Source organism: Lytechinus pictus, chromosome 13 (genome assembly GCF_037042905.1).
Source record: "Lytechinus pictus isolate F3 Inbred chromosome 13, Lp3.0, whole genome shotgun sequence".
Taxonomy (NCBI): Eukaryota; Metazoa; Echinodermata; class Echinoidea; order Temnopleuroida; family Toxopneustidae; genus Lytechinus; species Lytechinus pictus.
Genome location: NC_087257.1, coordinates 14,183,084 through 14,208,174, shown reverse-complemented (window position 1 = coordinate 14,208,174; position 25,091 = coordinate 14,183,084). Strand labels below are relative to the sequence as shown.

At 37.2% G+C, this 25,091-nt stretch overlaps 1 protein-coding gene and 2 long non-coding RNA genes across 3 annotated transcripts; 1 reads left to right on the top strand and 2 right to left on the bottom strand.

The window, feature by feature from the left end:
* Positions 1 to 605: 605 nt before the first annotated feature.
* LOC129282854 (uncharacterized) lies at positions 606 to 2,285 on the bottom strand. Its single transcript, XM_054918713.2, has one exon. The coding sequence runs from the start codon at positions 2,283 to 2,285 to the stop codon at positions 606 to 608; it is 1,680 nt and encodes a 559-aa protein (XP_054774688.2).
* Positions 2,286 to 10,418: 8,133 nt separating this feature from the next.
* Positions 10,419 to 14,146, top strand: LOC135156345 (uncharacterized). Its single transcript, XR_010295458.1, has 3 exons — positions 10,419 to 10,615; positions 12,165 to 12,289; positions 12,824 to 14,146. It is a non-coding gene; the product is annotated as an uncharacterized LOC135156345 (long non-coding RNA).
* A 4,556-nt stretch (positions 14,147 to 18,702) lies between these two features.
* Positions 18,703 to 22,999, bottom strand: LOC135156288 (uncharacterized). Its single transcript, XR_010295391.1, has 3 exons — positions 19,791 to 22,999; positions 19,279 to 19,398; positions 18,703 to 18,819 (listed from the first exon to the last, which is right to left on the bottom strand). It is a non-coding gene; the product is annotated as an uncharacterized LOC135156288 (long non-coding RNA).
* Positions 23,000 to 25,091: the final 2,092 nt, after the last annotated feature.

The window sequence follows — 25,091 nt, the reverse complement described above, 5'->3', positions numbered from 1 at the left end:
AACTTTGCTCTGAGAGGTTCACCCTGGATGGGCAGTAACACAAGGACTTTGCTACCAGGCTCGAATGAGCGAGGTTCTGCCTTCTTATCTGCCCGGGCCTTCATCGTACCTTGAGACAACCTCAAATGTTTCCCCGCGAGTTCACACGCCCTCAAGAGCCGTTCACGAAATTGTGACACATAATCTAGCACATTCCCACTCTCCACCTCAAACTCTGACAACATATGCTCCTTCACTACCTTAAGAGGACCTCTTGGCTCATGGCCAAACACAAGCTCAAATGGGGTGAATCCCGTAGATTCATTTGGAGTATCACGAGAGGCAAATAAGAGGAAAGGAATACCCTTTTCCCAGTCTCCAGAGTTCTCAGAGCAGTAAGACTTGATCATTGTCTTTACGGTCTGATGGTATCTCTCAAGGGCACCCTGCGACTGTGGGTGGTAAGGTGATGAGTTCACCTGCTTGATTCCTAATTGATGCATCACCTCCTGGAATACACTAGACGTGAAATTAGAGCCCCGATCTGACTGGATGTCTTGAGGGAGTCCATAGCGTGTGAAGAACACAAAGAGGGCATCAATAAACGTCTTAGCCTTAATGTTCCTTTACGGAAAAGCTTCTGGAAAACGTGTGGTTGAATCCATGACAGTAAGCAAGTACTGATAACCTGCCTTGGTTTTTGGCAAAGGGCCAACACAATCTATCAATACACGGCTAAATGGTTCAGGAAAAACAGGAATTGGAATAAGTGGGGCTGGTTTGATGTGGTGTTGTGGCTTGCCCACCACCTGACAGACATGACATGACTTACAATACTCAGATACGCACTTCCTGAGCCCAGGCCAGTAGAAATGAGCCCTAATCCTGGCCACTGTCTTCCTCACACCTAGATGTCCAGCAAGGGGAATATCATGAGCTAACCTTAGAATCTCTGCTCGATACTGGGGCGGGACAACAATCTGATCTACCGCAACCCAATCTTCATCAGCTGGGCGACCAGGAGGACACCATTTTCGCACCAACACACCAGACTTGATGTAATAACACTGTGAGACCTTCTCAGCCTCCCCTGCTGCCAAAGCAACATGATACAAACCCTTCAAGTCTGCAGCTGACTGTTGGGCTGCAATCAAGGCAGGCTGTCTGAAAACAGTCCTATCATCATCAGTCTGACTATTCATACTCTCACCCAGATCTCTGAAAATTGTATCCCCTAAATCTATGTCACGATCATTTCCAACCACTCTCTCATCTCGCCCTGCCATAGCCTGCGCTCTGGTAACCGCACACGATGGAAAAATACCTGGGATAGCCGTTTTCAAAGCCTCTGTCTTGGAATCCACTACCGGCATGTCACTCAACACAGTAGATGGCTGCACCTTACCCCCAGCCAAATCATTGCCAATCAGCATTGTGATTCCCTTCATAGGCAATCGAGAAACAATGCCAACTGTCACTCGCCCAGAAACCAGCCCTCTATAAAGTTCTACATCATATAGAGGAACAGATTTGAAACCCTCATTCACATCTTGGATCAGAACTCTCATGCCTGTGAAACACCAAGATTCCACGGATGACTCATCAGCAATTAACAATGTCTGAACAGAGCCAGTATCTCTTAAAATCACAACAGGAAATTCTTCTCCATCAACAGTGAACTTCACCGTGCCATCAGAAATACATTCCTTGTATCCTTCATCCACCCCATCACGAAAATTCTGCTTTACCCCATCACCACACAAAGGGTCTCCTACACAAACCGTAGCCGGCCGAACAAAACCGCTGGCCTGGACTTTATTCTGACCAGTATTATTGTCCTTTAGTTTCTGACAGTGAGAAATAAGGTGCCCATCCTTCTTACAGTATGCACAAAACAACCTGCCCTCTTGTCTAACACCATTAGACTGGCTACCACCACTCAGCTTACTCTTCGGCGACTTTGACCTCTCCACTTCCTTATGTAACGTCTCGGACCTACTCCAACCAAAACCACTCGCTAACGTACTAGAAGGTTGGAGCTGCGATGCGCTACTTCTATGTGACAACTCATACCCATCTGCCAACATTGCAGCATTTCTGACACTAACAACAGCATGATCATTCATGTACGTTTTAACATCACGGGACATGCATCTTGTGAACTCATCAATCAAAACAACCTCACGCAGTGATTCATATGTCGTCTCAATTCTCAGAGACCGGATCCATCTATCAAATGCGACCTCTTTGCGACGTGCAAACTCAACACAAGTCTCTGCAGGATCCCTCTTGAGATCACGAAACATCTGACGGTATGCCTCTGGGACTAGCTCAAACGCCCGAAGGATGGCATCTTTGATTTTCCAATAGTCAAAAGCGTGATCATAACTCAATGCAGACACGACAGACTGTGCCTTGCCTGAAATTACTTGCTGAATGAGCAATGCCCATGCAGTCACTTTCAGGCCATTCCATTTTCCTGGCTACTCTCTCAAACAAAAGAAAGAACGAGTCTAAATCAGTCTCATCATACCTTGGAATAAGCTTTACCCTGGCAGAGAACCCAGCTTCCACTGACCTTTTCTCTCTCTCACCCAACTGCCCACTCTGAGACACCATTTCACTATGCCGCATCATCTCAAACTCCAGTCGCTTTCTTTCCATTTCCCTCTCATGCTCAGCAGCTCTCAGCCTTTCTCTTCTTTCTGTGCCCCCACTAGCCTGATTATCGTTTGTGTCTTTGTCCTTGCTTGCATATTTTCCCTCACCAGGTTTATTGTGGGATTCATATGACCCTTTACCTTTCTTTTTCCAATAATTCTTGAAAGGAGGCATATCTCCACTACCTTTATGTGTGACCTCAAATTCATCAGCTACTATGGCTGCTTTACTGACTTCAGTAACTCTTTGGTCATAAAGGTGGGATTTAATGCCAAAAGGAAGACTCTTTTTGAATTCTTCTAGGAGGACAACTTCCCTAAGTGAACAAAATCTTTGTCAACTTTCAGTGATCTATATAATACCACGTATCGAACATCATTTCTTGTTCCCTAGCAAATTCAACATACGTCTGGCCTGATTGTCTGTGCAGGCTTGTTATAATCACTCGGGTCGCGTTCGAAATCACTCGGGTTTTTTATTTTTGGCGATTTTTTTTATTTCGATGCGATTTTTTTTTCTAACGGTGTCTTCAATGGGACAAACACGCTGGGAAAATAAAATGAAATTCAAATTCTAGTTTCGTTTTAAGCCGGCAAGTGCCTTAAAAAAAAGGCACTCGCCTACTGCTTAACATATCAAACAAGCAAATCAGCCATGTGGCTCAACTATCCTAGAATACATCCAGACTTCTACTGTTTTTATACGAGGACTCCGAGTCGGAACTTGCCATATCTGCCACATCGATATTACATCGTCATTCCCATGTACGGACATGTATGCCTGCATGCAATGGCCCCAAGGCGGGACCCGGCCACGGTCGGACACGGCGTGCATCGGTAGCATGGAGCAAGGTAACGTGAGTCCAGCCGAGTTAGATCCCACGTTACAGTGCCAGTCAGTCTGCAGCTCGTCCGAAAGTATTTTATTCAGCGGTATGCATAGCCAGCCATCCGTGGTTTAATGCATATATACGCAATTAGACCAAAAGCTTCGGTCTCCAGTCTGTAATGTTCGTTGTTCCGCTGAACTCCATTAGCTCCACTCACCAATACAGAGACCGGAGTTCTAGCTCGATCTGTACAGGGACTCAATGGCCATATGTTTATGCATTAAGTTCCAATAAAACGGGGAAGTGAAGTTGCGCGACAGCCGAAGCAATTAGTTACTGTTTTTCCCCTTTTAAGTTTATTTTCTCTTTTTTTTTGTGCATTTTAGGACAAAACGGAATAATAATATTTATTTGATACAGTTCTTTCCATATATTTTTATGAAATAAAGACAAAAATCGATGAGCGCTGTCTGGGGGATTTTGCATTGTTAACCCCGTAATGATGGTTGCACCATAGCGAGCCGTCTGTGTACGAGGAGAAATAAAAATGTTAAAAAACTCGAAACAGACGGCTGCCAGCTGTCTAATACGTAATGAGCTTTGAGGACGATCTTTCCGATATGCGTTTTAAAATTCTGCTCTTAACTATTGTCCATTTCTCATAAAATTTGTCTTATTTTATAGATAAAATCGCCATATCATGTTTTAAGTAACTGGAGACCTAAAAAATTCCCTACCTACATGTAAATTCTCGAAACATTGCATTAGGTGATATGCTTAATTGATCTTCTTTGTGCTCGCGTGCAAAACGTATACGTTGAGCTGAACGGGGATCAGTCTCTCTCTCTATCTCTCCTACCTTTCCGAAATTAAAACGGTCCTTCGATCGGACATAGTTATTTAGACGCAGGACAAATAATGCTCTGACAACCAAACTAACTTTTCGTCAAAATCAGTAAAAATGTGAATGGGCTTTTAAAAACTAATACTAAAACTGATCTAAAATTGATCTTAGATCGATTTTAGAATTGATTTTGGAAATCGATTTTAAATTAATTTTAAAATCGTAATTGTACCTGTTCTAATTAACCGATTTTAAAATCGGCTCCCGATTTTACCACAATCGGCGCGATCACCTGCCAATCTTCGATCATGCCCCTTGAAGGAAAAATCGGATATAAAATATCGGCGTAGATCTAGTTACAGTGCGTGATCGTTCAGAACATATTTCAAGATTTTTTTGAGGTGCTAGCTATTTATAGGTCGCATTAATCAGGGAGAAAGACGCAGTATTATCTCTGACGATGTTTACGAGGATAGATATCTACTCTTCAACCTCGTGGTGATAGCGGACGCCGCCGTGAACTTTTAAAGGTCGTATTACCGACGGACATCACTGCACTACTCTCTTACCTCCTTTATGATGATAGACACTTCTCTTCAACCTCGTGGTGATAGCGGACCCCGCTTCTTTTATATTTGTTCTTGGTTATCAAAAGTTAATTTCTGAAGATAGTAATAAATTGATTTGAAAACGTTAGCTCCCCAAAGCATTTTAATAACATGTTCCGAATCATCGCGCGTGCTTGCGACTTCTATTACATTTTAATTGCACTTGCGCCTTTAAGATGATGCATTTTATTTAAGGCATTTGCTGGCTTAAAACGAAACTAGAATGTCAATTTCATTTTATTTGCCCAGCGTGTTTGTCCCATTGAAGACACCGTTAGAAAAAAAATCGCATCGAAATAAAAAAAAAAATCGCCAAAAATCAAAAACCCGAGTGATTTCGAACGCGACCCGAGTGATTTCGAACGCGAACGCGACCCGAGTGATTATAATAAGCCTCTGTGCATTTTCCGAAATTATGTCTGTATGCTTCTGGTACCAACTCATATGCATTGAGAATTGTTTCTTTCACTGAAGCATGGTCACATGATTGTATTTCAGAGAGCGAAGAATAGACTTTTGCAGCCTTTCCAAATAAAACGCTTTGGAGGAGAAGAGTCCAGTATTCCTAAGGCCAATTCAGTCTCTTGGCCACTTTTTCAAATGACACAAAATATGTATCAACTCCCTCTTCATCAAATTTGGGCACAAGGCGAATGTTTTTCGCCACAACAAAGCCTTGGGGATATTTATCTTTAACAGAGTTAGTATTAGTATTTGCATGAGCTAACTCCACTTCTTTCAACTTTATCTGGTACTCCAATCTCATTTTCTCCATTTCAAAGTTTTCTCTGATTCTTTCCTTTTCAATGTTTTCTTTGATTTTCATTTCCTCCTTTTCAAGGTTCTCTTTCATTTTCATTTCCATTTCAAACTTTGCCAGTTGAATCTGAGCATCGTCTGAAACAATAACAGAAGTTTCAGATTCCTCTATAAGCTTCATGTGACTAGCTAACAAGTCAATTATCTCTGCCTTCTTTAAACCTCGGGCTAGAGATACACCCAAATGATCACAAACTGTTATCAAATCATCTTTCTTCAGTGACTTCAAATGATCATATGACAATTCTGTCATTGCAAGAAATTCTTCAACATCAAATGTAGCCATAGTGAATATACACAAATACAAGCAAGTAATTAACACAGTACAGTATATTCTAGAACTTTCCAAAAATTTGCAAAATGTTTTCAATTCAAATTGGCTTTTGTTTCAAATTGATTTTCGTCTCAAATTGGCTTTCGATTCCCGAAAAAACTGGTTTTAGTTTCAAATTGGTTTTTCGTGCAAATTGGCTTTCATTTCCCGGACAAGCCCCCAAAATTATTTGTTACGATACTGCAACAAATAACAATTAAATAATATGAAATTTGATTTCCCCTTTTTTATTACAGGAAATACAAGTATATTAGCCAACAAAATTAAAACAAAATATCAATCTCTTGAAGTATCTGATGTACAATCCAGGGTTATAGTTCACAGTTATGATAGTCCAGTATATAATCCAAATTGGTAGGCTAAGATTCCGTAAATGAAAGTTCACAATGATGGCGATGATGAAACTGATGTTGAAGCGCGATGAATAACAAGAGTCACTGTAACGAGTTGAAATGTCCGTGAAGACGATGTTGATGATGATTAACAGTCAATTTCAGCAATCCATGGGTTGAAGAGTGTTCATTAAATAGGTTGATGATCTCGATGAGAACTGAGAATTCCTCTCTCAAAATAACAGCGAACAGTTCATTGATGGTGGGTAAATAATTCCACAGAAGATAAATATTCCAGGTGGAAATAAACTCGGCTCTGACATAAAGTCTGGCGTGAAACTCTGAGTTCTGATCTGATATGATGAAGTGATCTGATATGATGATGTTCTTGAAGAAACTGCCGCTTATATACAAATTACAACTATTCTAGAGACTTCTAGTATTCACTATTATGGAAGGTTCTAGTATTGTCCAAAAAATAAAAATTCTCATTTCAGGAGCAGTCAAATTCCAGAAGACTCTTAAATGACCTCATTGAAATCAACAATGTCAACAAAATAGCTAAGCCTATTGTTCATTTCCACTTCCAATATAAGTCTATTGTAAAGTAATCTCTATTCAGAAATAACAAAGAGTATTCAAAGATTAGTGTCCAACAAAGCTGTAGTGGAACATTCTTGATTATTCTATGCTAAAATATCCTTAAAGAGGAAATAACTAAATAAATGAATGTAATTGCTCTTACAATTCTTCTTATATGTAACACTATATTGGTTGTTCCGCTGAACTATGAGTATGAAAGTCCACGTTGGCCTCCCTCACCAAGGCTATTTGATATGACAGTAAAATATCAGAATTGTTAAAATAAATCCCCATAAACGACGGTTATTCCTGTCTACAGTGTTAGATCTGACTATTGCTACGCATTGCTTGCCAAGTAACTAGGCCTGGCTAAATTTAGAATTATTACTCCTAAACATCTCTCTACTCCTGTTTTAGGTCCATATCTGTTTCTGTGAAGAGTTTTTGTTTTATTTAAACACTTTGGGGGACTTGTTTAGGTTTCCCGGTCCAGGACTAGAAAACAGGCCTAAACCTAGACCAACAGCTCAGTCTTGTCTAGACTAGGCCTCGCCTAGATTTATTTAAGAATTTAGATCTAGGCCTAACGTTAGTCTGTGCTATCTAGTCTACCGTATGATCTAGAATCTCTTAACTAACGCTGGCCTAGATCTAGACTAAAAAACTTAGACTAGTAAAAGATAGACCCTATCTAGATTTAGAACTAAATCTATATCAATCTAGGTCTACATGTAATAAGTCTAGATCTCAATGTAGATTCTGAATCGAAAAGTAGTAAATGTAGGCTAGTCTACAGTAGATCTACTCATTAGGGGGCTGAAATGGGAAGTAGGCTGGAGATCTAATGTTGGATTATTTATATTACTAGATCTAAAGGATCTAGATCTAGGCCTAGATCTAAAGCTAGGGACTGTAGTTCGAGATCTAGAGGTCTAGTACCCCTCTTAAAACTACAACTAATCCTACAGCTACATGTAGTTCTCTATGTAGCCAAACAACAGTTAGCATTTGACCATAGTCTTAATCTTATTTTGGTGTGTGTAGTTTTATCATACAAACACATATTTTGATGAATGAGAAAATGTGTCTTGCAGATTACCTCAAATCTATGTGTTCTAAATCTCATGAGCATTGTCCTATGTCATAAAATGAAGAAGTAGTTCAATCCACAAGATGTGTTTACACATTCATTGATTTAATATGCTATTATCATGACAACACATTTTCCAACACACACAAATATATGTCTTGCAGATCTATACCTCAAAACCAATGTGTGAGCCAACTTTTATAAGAATTGGTTGAAAACTAATGAAGGAGTTCAAACCGCAAGATTTTCACCTATTTTCGTTATATATTATGTTGTTACCATGGCAACACGATTTCTGATATAGGCAAAAATATGTCTTAGACATCTTCACCTCAACAAATTTTTAAGAGAATTGACCAGCTGGAAACTGATAAAGTCGTTCAAATCACAAGATTTTCATCTAATTTTTTATATTTAATTTGTTACCATGGCAACATGATTATTTTTATAAAGACATAAAATATGTTTTGCACATCTTCACATCAAGACTAATGTTTGTGCCACAATTCATGAAAATTGGTTAAAACTTAGGAAGTAGTTGGAATTGCAAGATTTTTACGTAATTTTTTTGCCATATTATACCGTTAACATGGTAACACAATTTCCGACACATGCAAAAATGTCTCTTGCAAATCCTCAACTTAAGACTTATGTCTGTTCCAAATATCATGAGAAATGGTTTAAAAATTATAAAGTAATTAAAACCACAAATTTTTCATCTAATTTTCGATATTTAATGTTGTTACCATGTTAACGCGATTTTAAAAATATATATTTTAGGCATAGAATATGTTTTGCACATCTTCACATTAAGACTAATGTATGTGCCAAATTTTATGAATCGGTTAAGAACTGAGGAAGTAGCTCGAAATGCAATATAGGCATAAATTCTAAAATCTTGTTGGCCATGATTTGTTGGATTTAAAACAGGCTTAAACTATCCCCTGCAAGAGTTTAACTTTTTGAGGATTTATTACCACACTTAGACCAGGGTTAACTTAAACCTTGCTATCGGAATACGAAACTTAAACCTAGGTTTAGATATGGCAATTCATTACCACACTTAGACTAGGGTTAAGTTAAACCACGCTATCAGAATACGGGCCAATGTTGCTCGCGAGGTCTAAAAACGCCATATTATTTTGGATGCGCAATTCTTAAGAACATCGTCCCTTTTGGGTTAACTTTTAAGCTCTATAGCAAAAAATCAAGCACATGGACCCATGTTAATTTTTGTATATTTGTAATATTCAGGTGCTAAAGTATCTATATGCAAAGTATGGTAAAAATGACATAGATTTTCAATGTTTGGGAGCAAGACTACGGAACCACTCACATTTTAGACGGTATTAACAGCCTTATGCTTGTTTTCGGCGCATTTTTGGCTGTTTCAAGCCAACTCGCAATAGTTTGGACACTGATAATTTGAAACGAGCACATGGACCCCATGTTTTTAATATTGTAACGTCATCAAAATATATTCCTCTGTAAATCTAGAGAGTATGATGAAAAGGACATGGATTTTGAATGTTTGGGAGCAGAACTAAGGAACTATTGATATTTTAGACATTTTGGACGGTATTATCAGACTTTTACTTGTTTTCGGCGCACTTTAGGCTGTTTCAAGCCAACTCGCAACAGTTTAGACACTGATAGTTTTTAAAAAGAGCAAATGGACCCCATGTTTTCAATATTTTAACGTCATCAAAATATATTCCTGTGAAAATCTAGAGAGTATGATGAAAATGGATTTTTAATGTTTTGGGGCAAAACTATGGAACCATTCGCAGTTTAGACGGCATTATTAGACTTTTGCATCTTTGGGGCGCATTTTGGGCGATTTTCATGCCAACTCGCCTCCAGCCCATGGACCCCATATTTTTAACTTCCCTACACCTTTGATATGCATTCCTCTACAATTTAGCCGAATGTGATAAAAATGACATGGATTCTGAAAAAAAGTGCAGCTTACAAAATCCTTTTTTAATTTTTGAGTAGATTCACGTCTTTGAAGATTTGTTTCAAGTTTTCCGAGTTTTTTCAACATTCTTGCCAAATGAGGGCGCTGCTGACTCCAAATAGCACAGAGATACGATCTTACGTATACGTAAGCTCCCGAAGGGAGCTAGAGAGGGAACTCTTTTCGCGCGTTTTTGATTTTCCATAGGTTTTGTACATAACAAACATGGCTGCCATTTGGCCAATTTGAAGGTTGATTTTGGAAGGTCAATGTTTAATTCATGAGTAATGACGTCAAAATACGCATAACGCACTTGTATGATTGGATAAAACGCTAATGTTTTATTCATGTCCTCATGCATTAAACATTCTTTCCTTCCCACAATTCCCTACGATATCGTTGCGAAGTGTCGTTCTTTTTTACTCTGCGAAATTCAACATTTGAAATACAATAGCAAGACTAATTATCTGTTTATAGAATTAGTATCCGGAATCATGATTTCTGAGTGAAATTCAGTTGAGCAGAAAATTATGAGGGAACATCCACATCAAAGTAATGGCATTCCATACAAATAAAAGTAAGTTAAGTTCAATTTCGTGCTTTGATCTCGGTTGTAATTGTAATGTGTTTGCTGCTGGGGTTCGGCGTCGCAGTCAGGGCCTTACCGGTATGTACCGGTACTTTGTGTAGTTTACTACGGAAACCACAATTTCCATACCATTAGTTACTGAGATCTGACTCCGGATCTGACTGACATATTTTCTCAGAAAATAATAGTTTTTCGTAGAACTAAGTTGGTTAATTAGAATGCTTCATGTCCGTCCTTATTAAATCTGTATTTCAGTACATTGTCATATATCAGGGGTAGATGTGGACTTGTTCAGTAACGGCAAAGCTGCATTAAATCTAAGCCAAATAATATAGTCAGAGCGGGAAATGGGCATTGATACCGCCGGTGCCAGCCGGCTGCGAAATTGCCGATGGCGATGTAGGCTAGGTCATAAGGTGTTGGGAATTAATGTCAAGCTTGAGTTGAAGTTTATTAAAAGTTGGGCCTGAGCCTACTGATTTTTTGACACCGCTATTCCATCTTTATATGAATCAATATAAGTCTCTGCATTTAAAAAGAAATTAATTTTAAATCAATTATTTAAATGAACTAAATCTAGGCCAATTTGGAATGATATTGATATCGGTATATTTGCCTCTGCCCACTGGTGGAATGGTTTGAGACAGATTTTAACATAAGTCTTTTTTTACTAAAAAGTAAGGCCCTAGGATAGGTCTAACTTAGATCTTGATTTCTAAAAATGAAATTCTAGATCTGTCTGGTTTGACTTTTTCTACGAAGATTTAAATTAACTTTATTCTAGTCCCTGCCTGGACCGTTGGACTAACGGAGTTGAATGATTCTTATTTTTTGGGGACAACATTTCTTTGTCAGGTTTCAAACTGCTCAGTTATCGTATACCATGAGTGCAATTTTTTTATGGGAAGGGGTGACAAAATTTAAAGTGCCCCATTTTGAATTTTATAAGTATAAGTAGAGAGAGGGCTGATCCAATTGATTTATCTTTATTGTCCTCACTTGACCATATTTATGGTGAAAGGCAAAGGGTCATTTAAACTTGCGAGCAAGCTTACTTTTTTTTAAATCAAAATCAAACTTAAAGAGGAACTCACTTAGATGTAGAGATTCACATGTTTATAGATCTAGACGATTAAAAAAACCCAAAACAATAGTCTTGCACTGGTGAATGAGCGAGAGCCAAATTATCACACAAATAATAATTATCCTACATCTGTCAAAGCTGGCTTGGTGTATAAGATTGACAAAAGGCCTCGCTATAGTAGGCCATGTATATGCTTGAACCATTTACTGACTCTTGTTGACAATGAAGATGGTCAGTGAAAACAGAGCCAGGTAGGCCTATGCCTATTTCGTCAGTGGAACATAATACAGAGAGAAGGAAGTTTTCGGTCAATACCAGCTTTTTTTCTAGTTGGGAATATTCATAGGCTTAGGATAGGACTAGCTGGAAATTTTGAAAATATTGTTTTAAAAGAGGAATTTTGTTTCTCACCTCTAAAATTCTAAACTGTATTGTGTGTATTTTGAATTGCAGATCCAATGGGATCAAGTTCTTAGCAGTCCCAGCCCAGTCAGAAGTACAAAGTCAACTACCATTTACACATCACCAAGAGTTACGATCTGATGAGGAACAGGATATTTGAACTGAAAACTTGTAAGGTATGCTTGTTTTTGTTAAAAAAAGGCCTCCTATTTCTTTTTTATTTGGGGGGGGGGGGAGGGCTATAGCAACTTTTTCTGAATCATGTTATCCCATATAGTAAAGCTCCGTTGTGAGTAAATATTTATTTGGATTCAGATTCACCTGTATTTCCATTATCATCAATGCATACTTATTGTCCATGTCTCTTTTCTTATCTACATGAGTCATATGTGATATCACTTTAAAACTCAGTTACTTTGTAGACAGAAATAAAAAAGGACAAAATATTGAGAGTAATTTTATGATATATATGTGAATGAGTTTACACACTTAATCAAAAAAAATCTATGAATAATGCTCTATAAATAGTGATCTATGATTTTTATCTGGCTATATAGATTACTACATGTGCATTATCTAAACAATATTGCATGGAAGATTAGGGCCTAATTAAACGTTTAAAACTTCTTAATAAACTGAACTAGATGAGTAAGAATAATTTATATCAGCAGCTCATTTTGTTCTTTTCTTTTTTTTTGTTTACCATGCAGGTTCCGCAGGCAGTTTGAGTATCACCAGGGCAGATTATAAGAAGAAATATGGAGGCCAAGTTCATAACAAGTAGCTACTTCATCAAAATTACTCATTTTAAAAATTGAATGAATTTGAATAAACATGTCAATACATATTGAATGTTGCTTGAACTACACATCTGTAGAAAAAAAAATGGAGTATTGATACTTAGGTCCATAGGTTTCACACAAGATTGAAATATTTTCCCAAACGGCACACCTACCCACCCTTTATTAATGTTCTAATCATCTACATGTAGTAGTAGTGAAAGAACTGTTAATGATATAAGTAGTTTGAAAGGGATAAGTTGTATTCTGGTAATATAATCAATTCAGAATGGGTCTTTACTGAGTTCTGGGCTATGTACATGCCTACAGACATACATAAGACAATAAGAAATAATGGGTTTTCATTGAAAATGTGCATACTAAAAAAAACAAGGTGACAGAACAAAGAATTAAGAAATCACTCTCACTCCTGGACCCCATTTCATTAAGTCTATCCACTACTCTAACTCTTTGCCATTCTGGTAATTACCATGGAAATATTAAAGTAACAGATCAACATTGAGGTTCCCATGTTAGTTGCTAGTTACAATTGGGGCAAGTTTACCATAATTGACGTCTTTATGAAACAAGGATCTGTATTGCTGGACATTAAGCTGTTGAATTTATTTTTTTGGGGAAGTGAAAAGTTGCACTGTTTTGTTCGTTTTTAATCTCTTTTTGTTCTTGTAGCACTGTATTGTTCATGTCCCGTATTATGAACTAAATTAGCTCTTCAAATGAAAAAAAAATTGTTGGAAATAGAACACAGCTCTAGCAGCACTTCACAACAATAGCCAATAAGCAATTTTGTTACTAATTTACTAATGTGCAGATTTGGGAAGGCACTCTTTAGAGAAATGTGGCAATGTGCTCCCTTTGTGAAGTGCCCTCGGTTAGATTAGCATGCTATTTCTTGTCAGCAAATGCTGAAAAAAAATTACTTGATATTTGAGTAACCGACTTTGAGAGAGATGTATATCGTTAATTTTTTTAATGACATCCTTGATGTCTCCTTATATTGACTATATAAGGCTTATCAATACCTATGAAAGTTATTTTTTTTAATTTGTTTTCTCTAGATTTTACCAAAAAAATTACATCCCCTCCCTTGTAACAGCCTTGCAATTTATGTTGCATTCATTATATGTATTTTGCTGATGTAATGTGATGCTTTGGCGAGAAAAAGAGGATAGGAATATTTTGATCACATATTCAGAAATTGATTCCTTAATAAATATTTTAATTTGAAATATACTTTCTAATCTTGATATTCGTGATTTATTTATTCACATTGCGTGAAAGATTTGTGATAATGATGTTATTGCTACCAAACTGTGTTGTGATGTAGGTAATGATGATAATGAAGAATACTTCTATATGACTGGAATATATGATGGTGCTACTGATTGATTGATTTTGTTTGTCAGGTATCTATGGGTATAATACTAGTACAACAGGTAAGAGTATAGCATAAAGTATCAAAATACCATGCATGCATGGCAAGATAGCCCATAAAAATATGGCCTACTGTGACATTTTAAGATCAGGTGCAGCCAAATTAGATATTCTTCCTAAAGAGATAAATGAGTTTGATTTAAGAGTGGGATAAAAATGATATGAGAATAATTGTTTGCTCGCATGATTATGTGGTACATGTATGTGTGTGTGTGGAAGAGAGAGGGGGGAAGGGTGGGATCGATGGATAGATTTTGGGGCGGGCAGGTACAAATAAAACTTTATCTTTTTTGGAAGTGACCTTTTTAAGATAGCCTTGATGAGAGTAAATTCATGCGGGGGGGGGGTACTGGGCTGTCTTAATTTTGCTCCCATCCCAAACTCAGAAAATATACATTTTTTTAAAATCTTTATAAGATTTGCACCAGATTGTTCATTTCAATTTCAAAATAAAGACAAAATGGCCTTCTAAATTGCTTTGCTCTCTTGCTCAGATTTCTCTGATCATTTTAAGTATCTACCCCCCCCCTAAAAAAAACCCCAAACATATAAATAATTATGGCTATTAATGATGTGTAATGAAAATAATATGCAGTGATGACTGCATGAATAGATCGAGCAAGCAGATCCCTAAGTTCAATCCTATTAATGAATTCCTTGTAAGCTTCCACATTTCTTCAAGGGAAATAGCTGTAGCAAATAAATAATTTTATTAATTGATGTAGTAATAATCGCGACAGGAAAATATGTAAACAAGGAAAGATGAATTAACAACTGAATACCGGGGGTGAACGGGGGAATGAATGACATAATCTACCTTATTAATATTATTTACCAAAGACGCAACTCTATGAATTCATTTCATAATCAATCACGTCGCGCATTATGCTAATTAGTAACAATATACTTATTTGCATATCTTTACGCTGTGCGCGCAGGCCAATTATGACCACGCCTCTGTTTCGCTGGTGTGCCATGAAGTTGTGGTGTCCATAGACTTGTACGCGAAAAATGGGAGCAGTGTGCACTTTTGACCTTCCAAAATTTCCCCATGTCTAACCGGATGCAGAAGCGGAGTTTCACCCCCCTGCCAAATAGATATAGTTTTACCAATTAAAAGACTTTCTTTTACTTTGGTATACACTTTGTTATATATCTTGAGAATTCGATGAAGTTTGATGCGGTATCCACTGAGTAAAGATGATTTAAACTCATTTGTTAAATTCGTGAGGTCTAAGAGAGGCATAATTCTCTTGATTGCGCAAAATTGCATATCATTCAAATACGGTGACTTTGAAGACCCGTAGAAAAAAATGAGCACATGAACCTATGTTATTTTTTGCATTTCCATAATGCATAGATTCCAAAGTAACTCTCTGAAATTTTTTTGTGAAAATGACATGGACTTCTTTTTAACTGAATTTTACCGATTTTTGCTCTAAATGTCTGATTTGGTTAATAATAGCAATATTGACTGGCCTGGGGGCGAAAGAACATGTATCACCCTCACTAAATTGATATCACCCTCGGTGTCTACGACTCGGGCGATATAAATCTAGTTTGAGCGATATATGTCGTATCGCTCCGAGGTCATTCAATTTTGCTTTATTATTTTAATACTGGTTGTGTGCATGTGTGTGTGTGTGGGATGGGGGTAAATGCAGTTTATGTGTTATCAGTAATTGGAAATAGGCCGAGAAGCAAATATGACAATTCGAATAGAAGTCCTTTAATCGTTGAATGTACTCTAGAATGAGTGGCCAAATGGTAAAAGTTGTATGCCAGATGGGGGGGGGGTGTTGGGGATGGGATAGGGGATATGGTTGGTAAAAAACAATTCTAGTTTTTAACCAGTCCCAAAAGTGCTAATCAGTGGCGTACCGAGGATTTTCCACAGGGGGGGGGGGGGGCAAAACCGTCCGCCCAAAAATTTGACAAAAAAAAAAAAAAAAAAAAGGTCTTCGATCACAAATAAAGGATTTCGTACCAGAAAAAAATTGACAAGCAAAAAAAAAAAAAAAAAAAAAAAAAAAAAAAAAAAAAAAAAGGTCTTCGATCACAAAGGATTTCGTACCAGAAAAAAATTAACAAGGAAAAAAAAAAGGCCAAAGGCCAGGGGGGCATTGAAGGTCTTAAAGCTCGTCAGGGGGGGCAAAAAAAGGTTTTTAAGCTAAAATAAGCCCTCATTAATATTAATTTCGTACGATGCTCCCTCGTCAACTGTGGTTTTGTACGTGTATTAGACAATACGCACATCAGCGCAATGACAAAGGTCAACTTGGCAAATTCATTAATGTATTCATTTTGTTACGCGCTCGTGACGCGAAGGATTCAGCGAATCAAGCAAGCGCAAATCTGAGACGATACGTTGCGCTCTATAAAGTATCGATATCACAAGCGATATCACTTAAAAACAAAGCATTGTTTGTATTGCGTCTTATAGGCCTTTGATAATTCCAAAAGGGAAGATGAAAAGAGTAGATCAAGTCGTGATTAGGTAAAGAGGTCTCTAGTGCTTTTGCCATCCCTAAATCGTAGTTACCATACTTGTAAGTCATGATGAAACGGGCCCCAATTTATCATGTTTAATACGTTTCCTGTCCCCTTTATTCTCCAGCATTTCTTACTCTGTTTTTTTTTCCATTTAATCATTTTCCCACTCAAAATTCTTTTGTGCCGCCTTTCTCCTACATATGTAGAGCTCATTTTCAAAAGGGGTTAGGTCCATTTTTCATCAAACTTGATTTTTATGTCTTAATGTATATATTTTTAGTAGCTATATAAGATGATTCCATAGAAAAGTTGAAATTCCTATTAAAAAGTGAACTAATATGGCAAAGAAAAATCACCTTTTTTCAAAAGGGGTTAGGTCCTTTTCAGTTTAGTTGCAAAAGGGGTTAGGTCCACACAAACCTTTTTTTGGAAAATAATATCTTAAAAAATATGAAGACAAGTAGATATCTTTTATACCCAATTTTATGTTCTTATGGTAGGGTATCATGAAAATTCAGTTTCGCATTAGAATATTGCAATATGGGAGAATAAAATAAAAATTATTTTCTTGGAATGGTCCAAAGTGGCCCTAACCCCTTTTGCAACTAAACTCTTCATATATTTCCTTCTTCTTTTCCCACTTGTTATATGTCTCCTGGTTTCCATAAATCTCGTCTTATTTCTCTTCCACCCCTTTTGTTCCTACTTCCCACATTCTAGCTCTCTTACCACCCCCCTCTAAATTATCTCTTCATATGTGCCCCTCCATTTCTTTTTCATCTCTTCAACCCACTTCTCATCACTCTTTCCCTCTCTCGATCTTCATCTCATTTTGAATTTTGCCAATTCCAAATCCCTTTCATTTTAGCTCTGTACAAATACTATATGAACACAAATGAAAGACATAAAGGAATTTTCTGGTTAGTGGTGAATTTTATTAATTAGCCATACAAAATATCACATTATTAGAGGATTAAGCTTGACCTTTTTCTTAAGCGTATGTTAATACTTTGAACCAAAATATTTTGTTTTTGTATGCTGGGGCAGCGATCCTGGGGATGGGGGGGGGGGGCACAGTTCCCCCTACTTCTTGAAGCACTGAAAAGTGCCTTTTTATGCAAGAAAAATGCCCCCTCACGAACGTGTACTGTGTCCCTTTCACCTGACGAGAACCTGTTTTGGGTGTTACCAAGTGCTCTTCCTTGTATGCAATTTTTTAACCCAAAAATGCCCCCCCCCCCGGAACGTGTTCTGTGCCCTTTCATCTGAGGGCCCGTTTCATGTGTTAAAGAGTGCCCCCTCGCCTTCTTGTAAGTGCCCTTTCTCGAATCACTGCCCCCTTTTACCCAATGAAAGTGCTCCTAAAGAACTTGTTCTGTGCCCCTTTCACCTGAGAATGACCAGTTTTATGGTCACCATGACGATTGCCCTTTGAAAAAAGAAAACAATATTCTCATTTCGATAATATACTTGTGAAGGAAATCGTTTGTGCATTAGGTTTAATGATTCATGAGTGGGGTATATAAGTAGTTTCGTACAGATGGAGGGGGAGGGGGGGCTTGAAGGACTCTTGCCCCCCCCCCAAAAAAAAAAAAAAAAAAAAATAGAAAAGGGTGAATATATATCATTCTGAATATTTTAGATTTTCTTTTTAAAAATGTCAAAATTTTCCTCTCTCGCAACTTCTTAAAAATTTCACGTAATACAGCATTTTCCCTATGCCCCCCCACTTTCAACTTCACTCCGCCGCTCCTATTTGTATGTTTATAGCTTCTCCTTTTGCAACCAGTTTTAATGAAAATCAAAAAGAAATTTCATACGTCATGAATTTGGGGTTGTGATAATAATTTTTTTTTGTTGTTGAAAAATTGAACTTGGAAAAAAAAAACCTTTTCCATCTTCATCAAGTGGTTCCTAAGTCAGACTCTTCAATATTGAATTGTTGGATTTCTTGAATGAAAACATCTGTTACACCAGTCCTTCAGATTGAAAAAATAGAGAAAGAAAATCAATGAATTTGAATTAAAATTGTCGTGATTCATAAAACATAAATGTTTTAAGTGAGACTATACATATATATGTTTCTTCAACACATAACAGGAAATCTTACTTCTACTAATTATAAACTTGTACTTCTATAAAGCATATCACTTAAACCTGTTCTATGCAGTTTATATACCACTCTCCATTATAACTACATGTACTCTATGAAAAAATGTCAGAGATTTCTCATAAATATGAATATATGAATATGTAAATTATATAAATAGTCATAATTAAAGTTGATGTTTTGTTGCACAGAATATTTTGATCTGTGATTAAAAACGACACTAACTATAATCTAAAAACAAAATTGAAATGGGTTTTTTAAAGGCAGGTCTATTTTTTGCAAAAAAAATGTGAACAACCTCCATTATTAAAAATATTAATTAACTCACTCATATAACTGCTGTAGGTTGTATTTCTCTTTGTGGTCTAGTCGCTGTTCTATTAGGCCTACTTCACCAATTATTTATCATCATCAATCACCTCCATGGAAATTGCAAAACTGCATCATCCTATTGGACAAAATGTAAAATAACAAGATTTAAAAAAAATCGTAAATCTACAAATATGAAATATGAATATCACACTAAAGAATGAATAAAATGAATTTTGTAAAATATGAAAAATAAATATTGCTTTGTTTATAAACAAATAGGAAATAAAAAGGCCATTTAATTACTAGTAGATCAAGGACATGACCTTATTTTAGAAATTTGCCCAAGGTACATAACTTTTGGCATTGTTTCTATCTTAGACTCAAGAGCCTGTATATCTAAGAAGTGTATACTAATTACAGATCCTACCTATTTGTGGCTCGGATTATTTTTATTTAATGTAAACATGGTTAACATTCCATGCATGTAATGTATCTGTAATTTTGTATGGGTTAGTTTAAGTTTTATACCTGGATGAGAATCTGCAAAATGATGCATGCCCTTATGATCATCATCTTGAACCATATACCGGTAGGTAGACCTCTACTGCTTTTCTTGTTCTTCAAACTCAACCTGTTTGTGAAAGAAAAGAGAGAACAATAATAAGAAGTGATCTTTTTCATGGCCGTATGTATAGGGGGAGGGGTTTGGGTAAGAGCTGAAATGTGAAAACCTTCATCAATGATCAAAAAGAGAATTGCATGACATCCTTCAATTTTACTTTAGAAAATGAACAAAACGGCCCTAGGTAATATTGGTCGTTTCTGGCTCTCGCTTTCTAAATTTTAGGTTTCTCTAAAATTTTTCACATGTCTGCCCCCCCCCAAAAAAAAAAAAAAAAAATCTGGATCTTTTTATTTCCGAATCTTATTTCATTTGATTTTAACATAATTTCATAATCTCATGCACTAGGTCTAGATCTATTTGTAAGAAAGTATAGATCTAGTCCAACGAGACTCAGTGCTGTGCGACAGCATTCATGTATCTAAATTTGGTCTAGATCTAGACTAACGATGGACTCTCGATCTATCTAGAGTAGACCTAGAAAGTAAAGCTTCGGTTCTAGACCGAGATCTAGACCCTATATCGGTTTAGAAATTTTTGATGTCTGACTCTGACTTTTATTCCTGGCTAACTTCATTGCCACTATTGACCGAGAGTAGATCTAGATCTAGTCCTTGGTCCACCGAGAGTCATACTCGTACATGCAAATGGAGTCGTTTAGGCCCAGACTTAGATCTAGGCCTAAATTACAGACCTAGATCATAAGCCCTGGGGGTAAGTGTCGAGGGTTGGGAAAGTATAAGTTAGACTAGATTTGAATTACGTAGGCCTAGTTGATAGCATCGATTGATAAATAAAAGTAAAGTAGCCTAGATCTAAGTGTAAAGTAAGTAGGGCCTAGGATTAAGAAGATCAAGGTCCTAGATCTATTGTCATAAGACAAACATGCAGAGCAGCATGTTATTTCTAAGACCGTGTCTAACTATATTTATAAATAACAATAAGAGTTAAAATGGGTGGGGGCTAAATGCAGAAGCCTGAAGTTATGCAAAATAAATTTGATATCTGAAACAAAGTGAGGACTGAGGATTGACACAATGACAGGCGTATCTTCATTCACACTCCGCTTCACAGTTTATTCCTGACTGAGTCTCGATCTACTGAAGATAGATGCAGATCTCCCTCTAGATCCAACGTTACAGTGTACAAAAAGAAGCCTCATTTGGTCCTTGTTGGAGCTAAGGTGAACCAAACCAGCCCGATTATCTCTCGATTCCCAGCCGGCTAGGAGCCCGTACAAAATGTGGTTAACACAGCGGCACAGCGGCATAACGGCATAACCACAACACTGCAAGCAACATACAGGCTGCACTGGGCGACGATGACAATCTAACTTCAATTTCAAAGACAAAATTCTGCTTTCCTTTAACAGAAGAATGATAACAAACTCTCTAATTTGTTAAAGAAATAACCTAAGATCACAAAATACAGTGTGAAATGTGTAAATAGTCCACTGAATGCATGTGGTTATATCAATTTATACGTACTCACCGGAGTGTTCGTAGGTCCACTTCGTGTGTGGAAAGAAAAGTTTCAGAATGAATAAATTAGATGACGTAATGAGGTCAAATGAATAATTAATTCTGTAACACGATACCACTAGTATCGATGACAAGGAATCGGGGAAATCGCGTATTAATGACGCTCTTAGCCAATGAAAAGGCCGGATTATGAATATCTTCATGCTCATGAATGTTAATGAGGGCTTATTTTTGTCTTCAAATGATCGCGGTAGGCGGAGCCTAATCTCATTTGTTTTGTGCTGAACGCGCACGCAGCTTTCGGTCTAGTAATATATTATAAGGTCTTTGGTTGTGACTCGTCAGGGGGGCAGAGTGCCCCCCTGCCCCCCCCCCGTAGGTACGCTAGTGGTGCTAATACACCTGATTTTAGGGGTCTTGGGGGTCTTGAGTTGATTCCCCCCTCCCCCTCAGTCAGTGGGTGAGGGTCGGGAAAATTTTAACTCCATCACTTTCTGATAGATTGGACCCAAGTGAATCTAAAAATGCCAAAAATAAAATAATTTTTCACACAAAAGTCCTACGTGAGCTGTGTCAGTGACATACCGTACCACACTTATATCATCATGATCGGTTATGGCGCCATTTAGTGTTGTAGTAAGGTTTCCACTGCATAAAATCCTGAAATGGGGTTAATTTTTACATCAATTGACCAAGAATAATCATATAAATTACATGTGATGTATTCATCTGTTATTGGACTGTATAACAAGACTATCAGTTTGTAATCTTTTTGTCCTAATTCTAGTGCCAAAAAAAGGGGGAAATACATTATGGGGGTAATATTTTACAATTTTTCAGCATTTTTCGCAAAGTCTGCCCCCATGTGAAAAAAGTGCAAAAATCATTTACATCAAAACATCATCAAATAATAATTCTTGTACACCTCAGACAACTTAAAAATAAAATTGGCGAAGAAAAGTGAGAAAGAAGGTTGAAAACAATAAATTATCCGATTGGCTTTGTACATGTCTAATATGGCGACAAAATTACCCCCCCCCCCCACGAAGGGAAGGAGGGGTCTGGAAATTTGAACCCAATCATTTTTGGCCTAAAGGGACCAAAACAACAAAAAAAATCAATTTTGGCAAAAAAATCCTAAGGGATTACAAATCACACTATAGCAAGGGGTTGTTACATCCGATATTATATCCTACATAGATTGAATCCTGTATTGTGATTGGTTTAAATAGCATCATGTGACCGAATATCTCAACTATGATGTTGTGTGACGTCAGACCTCGATATATTTGTCGCTATACCAATAATCTGATGTCATTATTTCAGGAAACTGGATATATAGCTAAACTCTCGGGCGCACCGACCAGCGAGCTCTCTCTCCCGGGCAAGTCCAACCATGCCAACGATGCGTCGGCACAGGCACTAATCTGCGTTCCGCTGAGCGCGGTGGCTTGGAGAAAAGTAGGTAATTCAACGCAAGTAACCGGACTTTGCGAGCTAAGCGCATATATTTTGGTAATAAATTATTAAAAGTAGGATATAAAACAAATATATCAGGCGTTTCATTCGAAAGCATAGTGGGAATTATTAATCCTCGGTTGGATTGGCAAAACTACTCCATCGGGGCTTCGCCCCTCGGGGAAAAATAGTAATTGCCAGACCAACCTCGGATAAATAATTCCACTATACTTTCTCAAAGCCTGATGTATTTATTTAATGTCGCAGCGACGCATAATGTCGCAATTGCGACATTTGGGACCTTTCGCAAACCTTACGTACGCTATTATTAGGGTCCCCCAACACAAAAGTTAACGCTTAATCATACACTCGATTTTTAAGATTGATTGTACATTATAGTCAATAGAATCAAACGTAGAAAACTGCTCTACGCTCAATGCTAAGCTTTGTGTTACAGGCCCTACAGATCTGCTTTTCGTGTGCAAAAGCCTTTCCTGCGACACCCGCACCATACATGCATGTATATTACGACTGATGGCTGGAGATATTCGAAATGCAAAACCTAAAATAATGTAGATTATGACAGGAATAAGAAAGTGGTTTTTCAAACAAATCGAGTACATATTGAGTGAGGAAAAACTTACTGAATGAAGGCTTAGATATAGATCATTACAGTCCATCGAATAGATATTGCATTTAATGTGGATTATTGGTGGATGACTGGCAATTGATTCCATGGGTCAGATCACCTCTCCAGCCGAGACCATTTCGCACGCGTTGATATGTACACAGCGTATGCAATACGTTTGAACATGCGGGTTTCTTTTGTTTCTTTTGTTTACTCCTTCTACACAAACGATACGCCTCTAGCACACGATGTAATGGGCATTAGTTTTACTTTCCCCAGAAATTGGGGATTAGATTCAAATTCCGGGGGGACCACTTCCATTGATGAGTGGATACCAGGCACGACCATGGGGTTTCGAAAAGTACCCTAAACAAGGGAAGCAAGTCTTTTCCAGATTATGAAAATGCATCTTTTAACAAGTATTTGGCTTGTGAAACCCTGCAAGTATTGGATATATATACACAACAAACAAGTAAGTCCCCCCTTGAACAAACATCAATAATTCCGAACCAATGCGAGTTTTTGATATATTTTTACATGAGAGTGTGGGTAATTTTATAAGCTACCATCTGAGTAAAAGTTATGGACGTATTTTACGTCATGCTTCAGTGAGCACCGTCAGAAGGCAAAAATTTCACTTTTCAAAAGTCACAAGCCAAATATCATGACTTTGATTCCATTTTATTGGAACTGATTCCATATTCTCATCATGAAAAATAGTCAAAAGGCTTGTAAAAGGCACTTTTTAAAAGACGATGCAACTTTTTTGGTTAAATTTCACGGTTGAATAAACATAAGTCCAAATTTGCTATAATTTGATTTTTTTACACATTTTATCAATAAAAAATGATAGAATATGATGACAGTTATTTTGGGGAAGAGTATCTTCAACAATATTCATCGTTTCACGGTTCAATGAACATATATTGAAAACAAAAAATACGATTTTCAAATATCATAGGCAAGAATTGTTTTATTTTGGTTACTGAAATTGATCTTTTATCAACTTTTTCGTTATGTTCATGACCAATTAATATGTTTTAATGATTCAAATGCGTTTAATTAATCATTCACGCTTGAATGAACATGTGGAATGTGATTAGCTCTTTGTTACGTTATTTGAAAAAATGCAATTTGTAACTATGGATATCTGTCACAAGCCTCCTTGCATGGTTCATTTGATTTGATTTTTATGAAAATCCCAATGTTTAATGCATCAGTGAGCACACAATATTCGAAAATTATGCAAATGAGAAGAAAGTTCAAGGCCTTGGCCCAACTCTGTGCCGTATCAAATTGTTATTTTGATGTGCGCGCATTTTGGATACTGTTACTCTGAAGCCATGTGCGAAGTTTCATGAAATAACCGTTGGCAGAAGTAACAAAAATCGTCCATGAAACAAACCCTTATTTCATATTTGTTAAAATTTTGACTTCCTCTCTCATAGACCTGTGTACATTATGGGTGTTTATGTTTAAGAATAAGTAACCCCTTATTCAATATGGTGGAACTTTTCTTCAAGGCTGTCTTTAGCAATGTCATTTGGCAGTAATATTTATCAACCTATGGGCAGAATTCTGTGCAAAAATGAAATCGATTTGTTAATTTATGGATGAGAGAGCACGCATCAAAGTGGGAA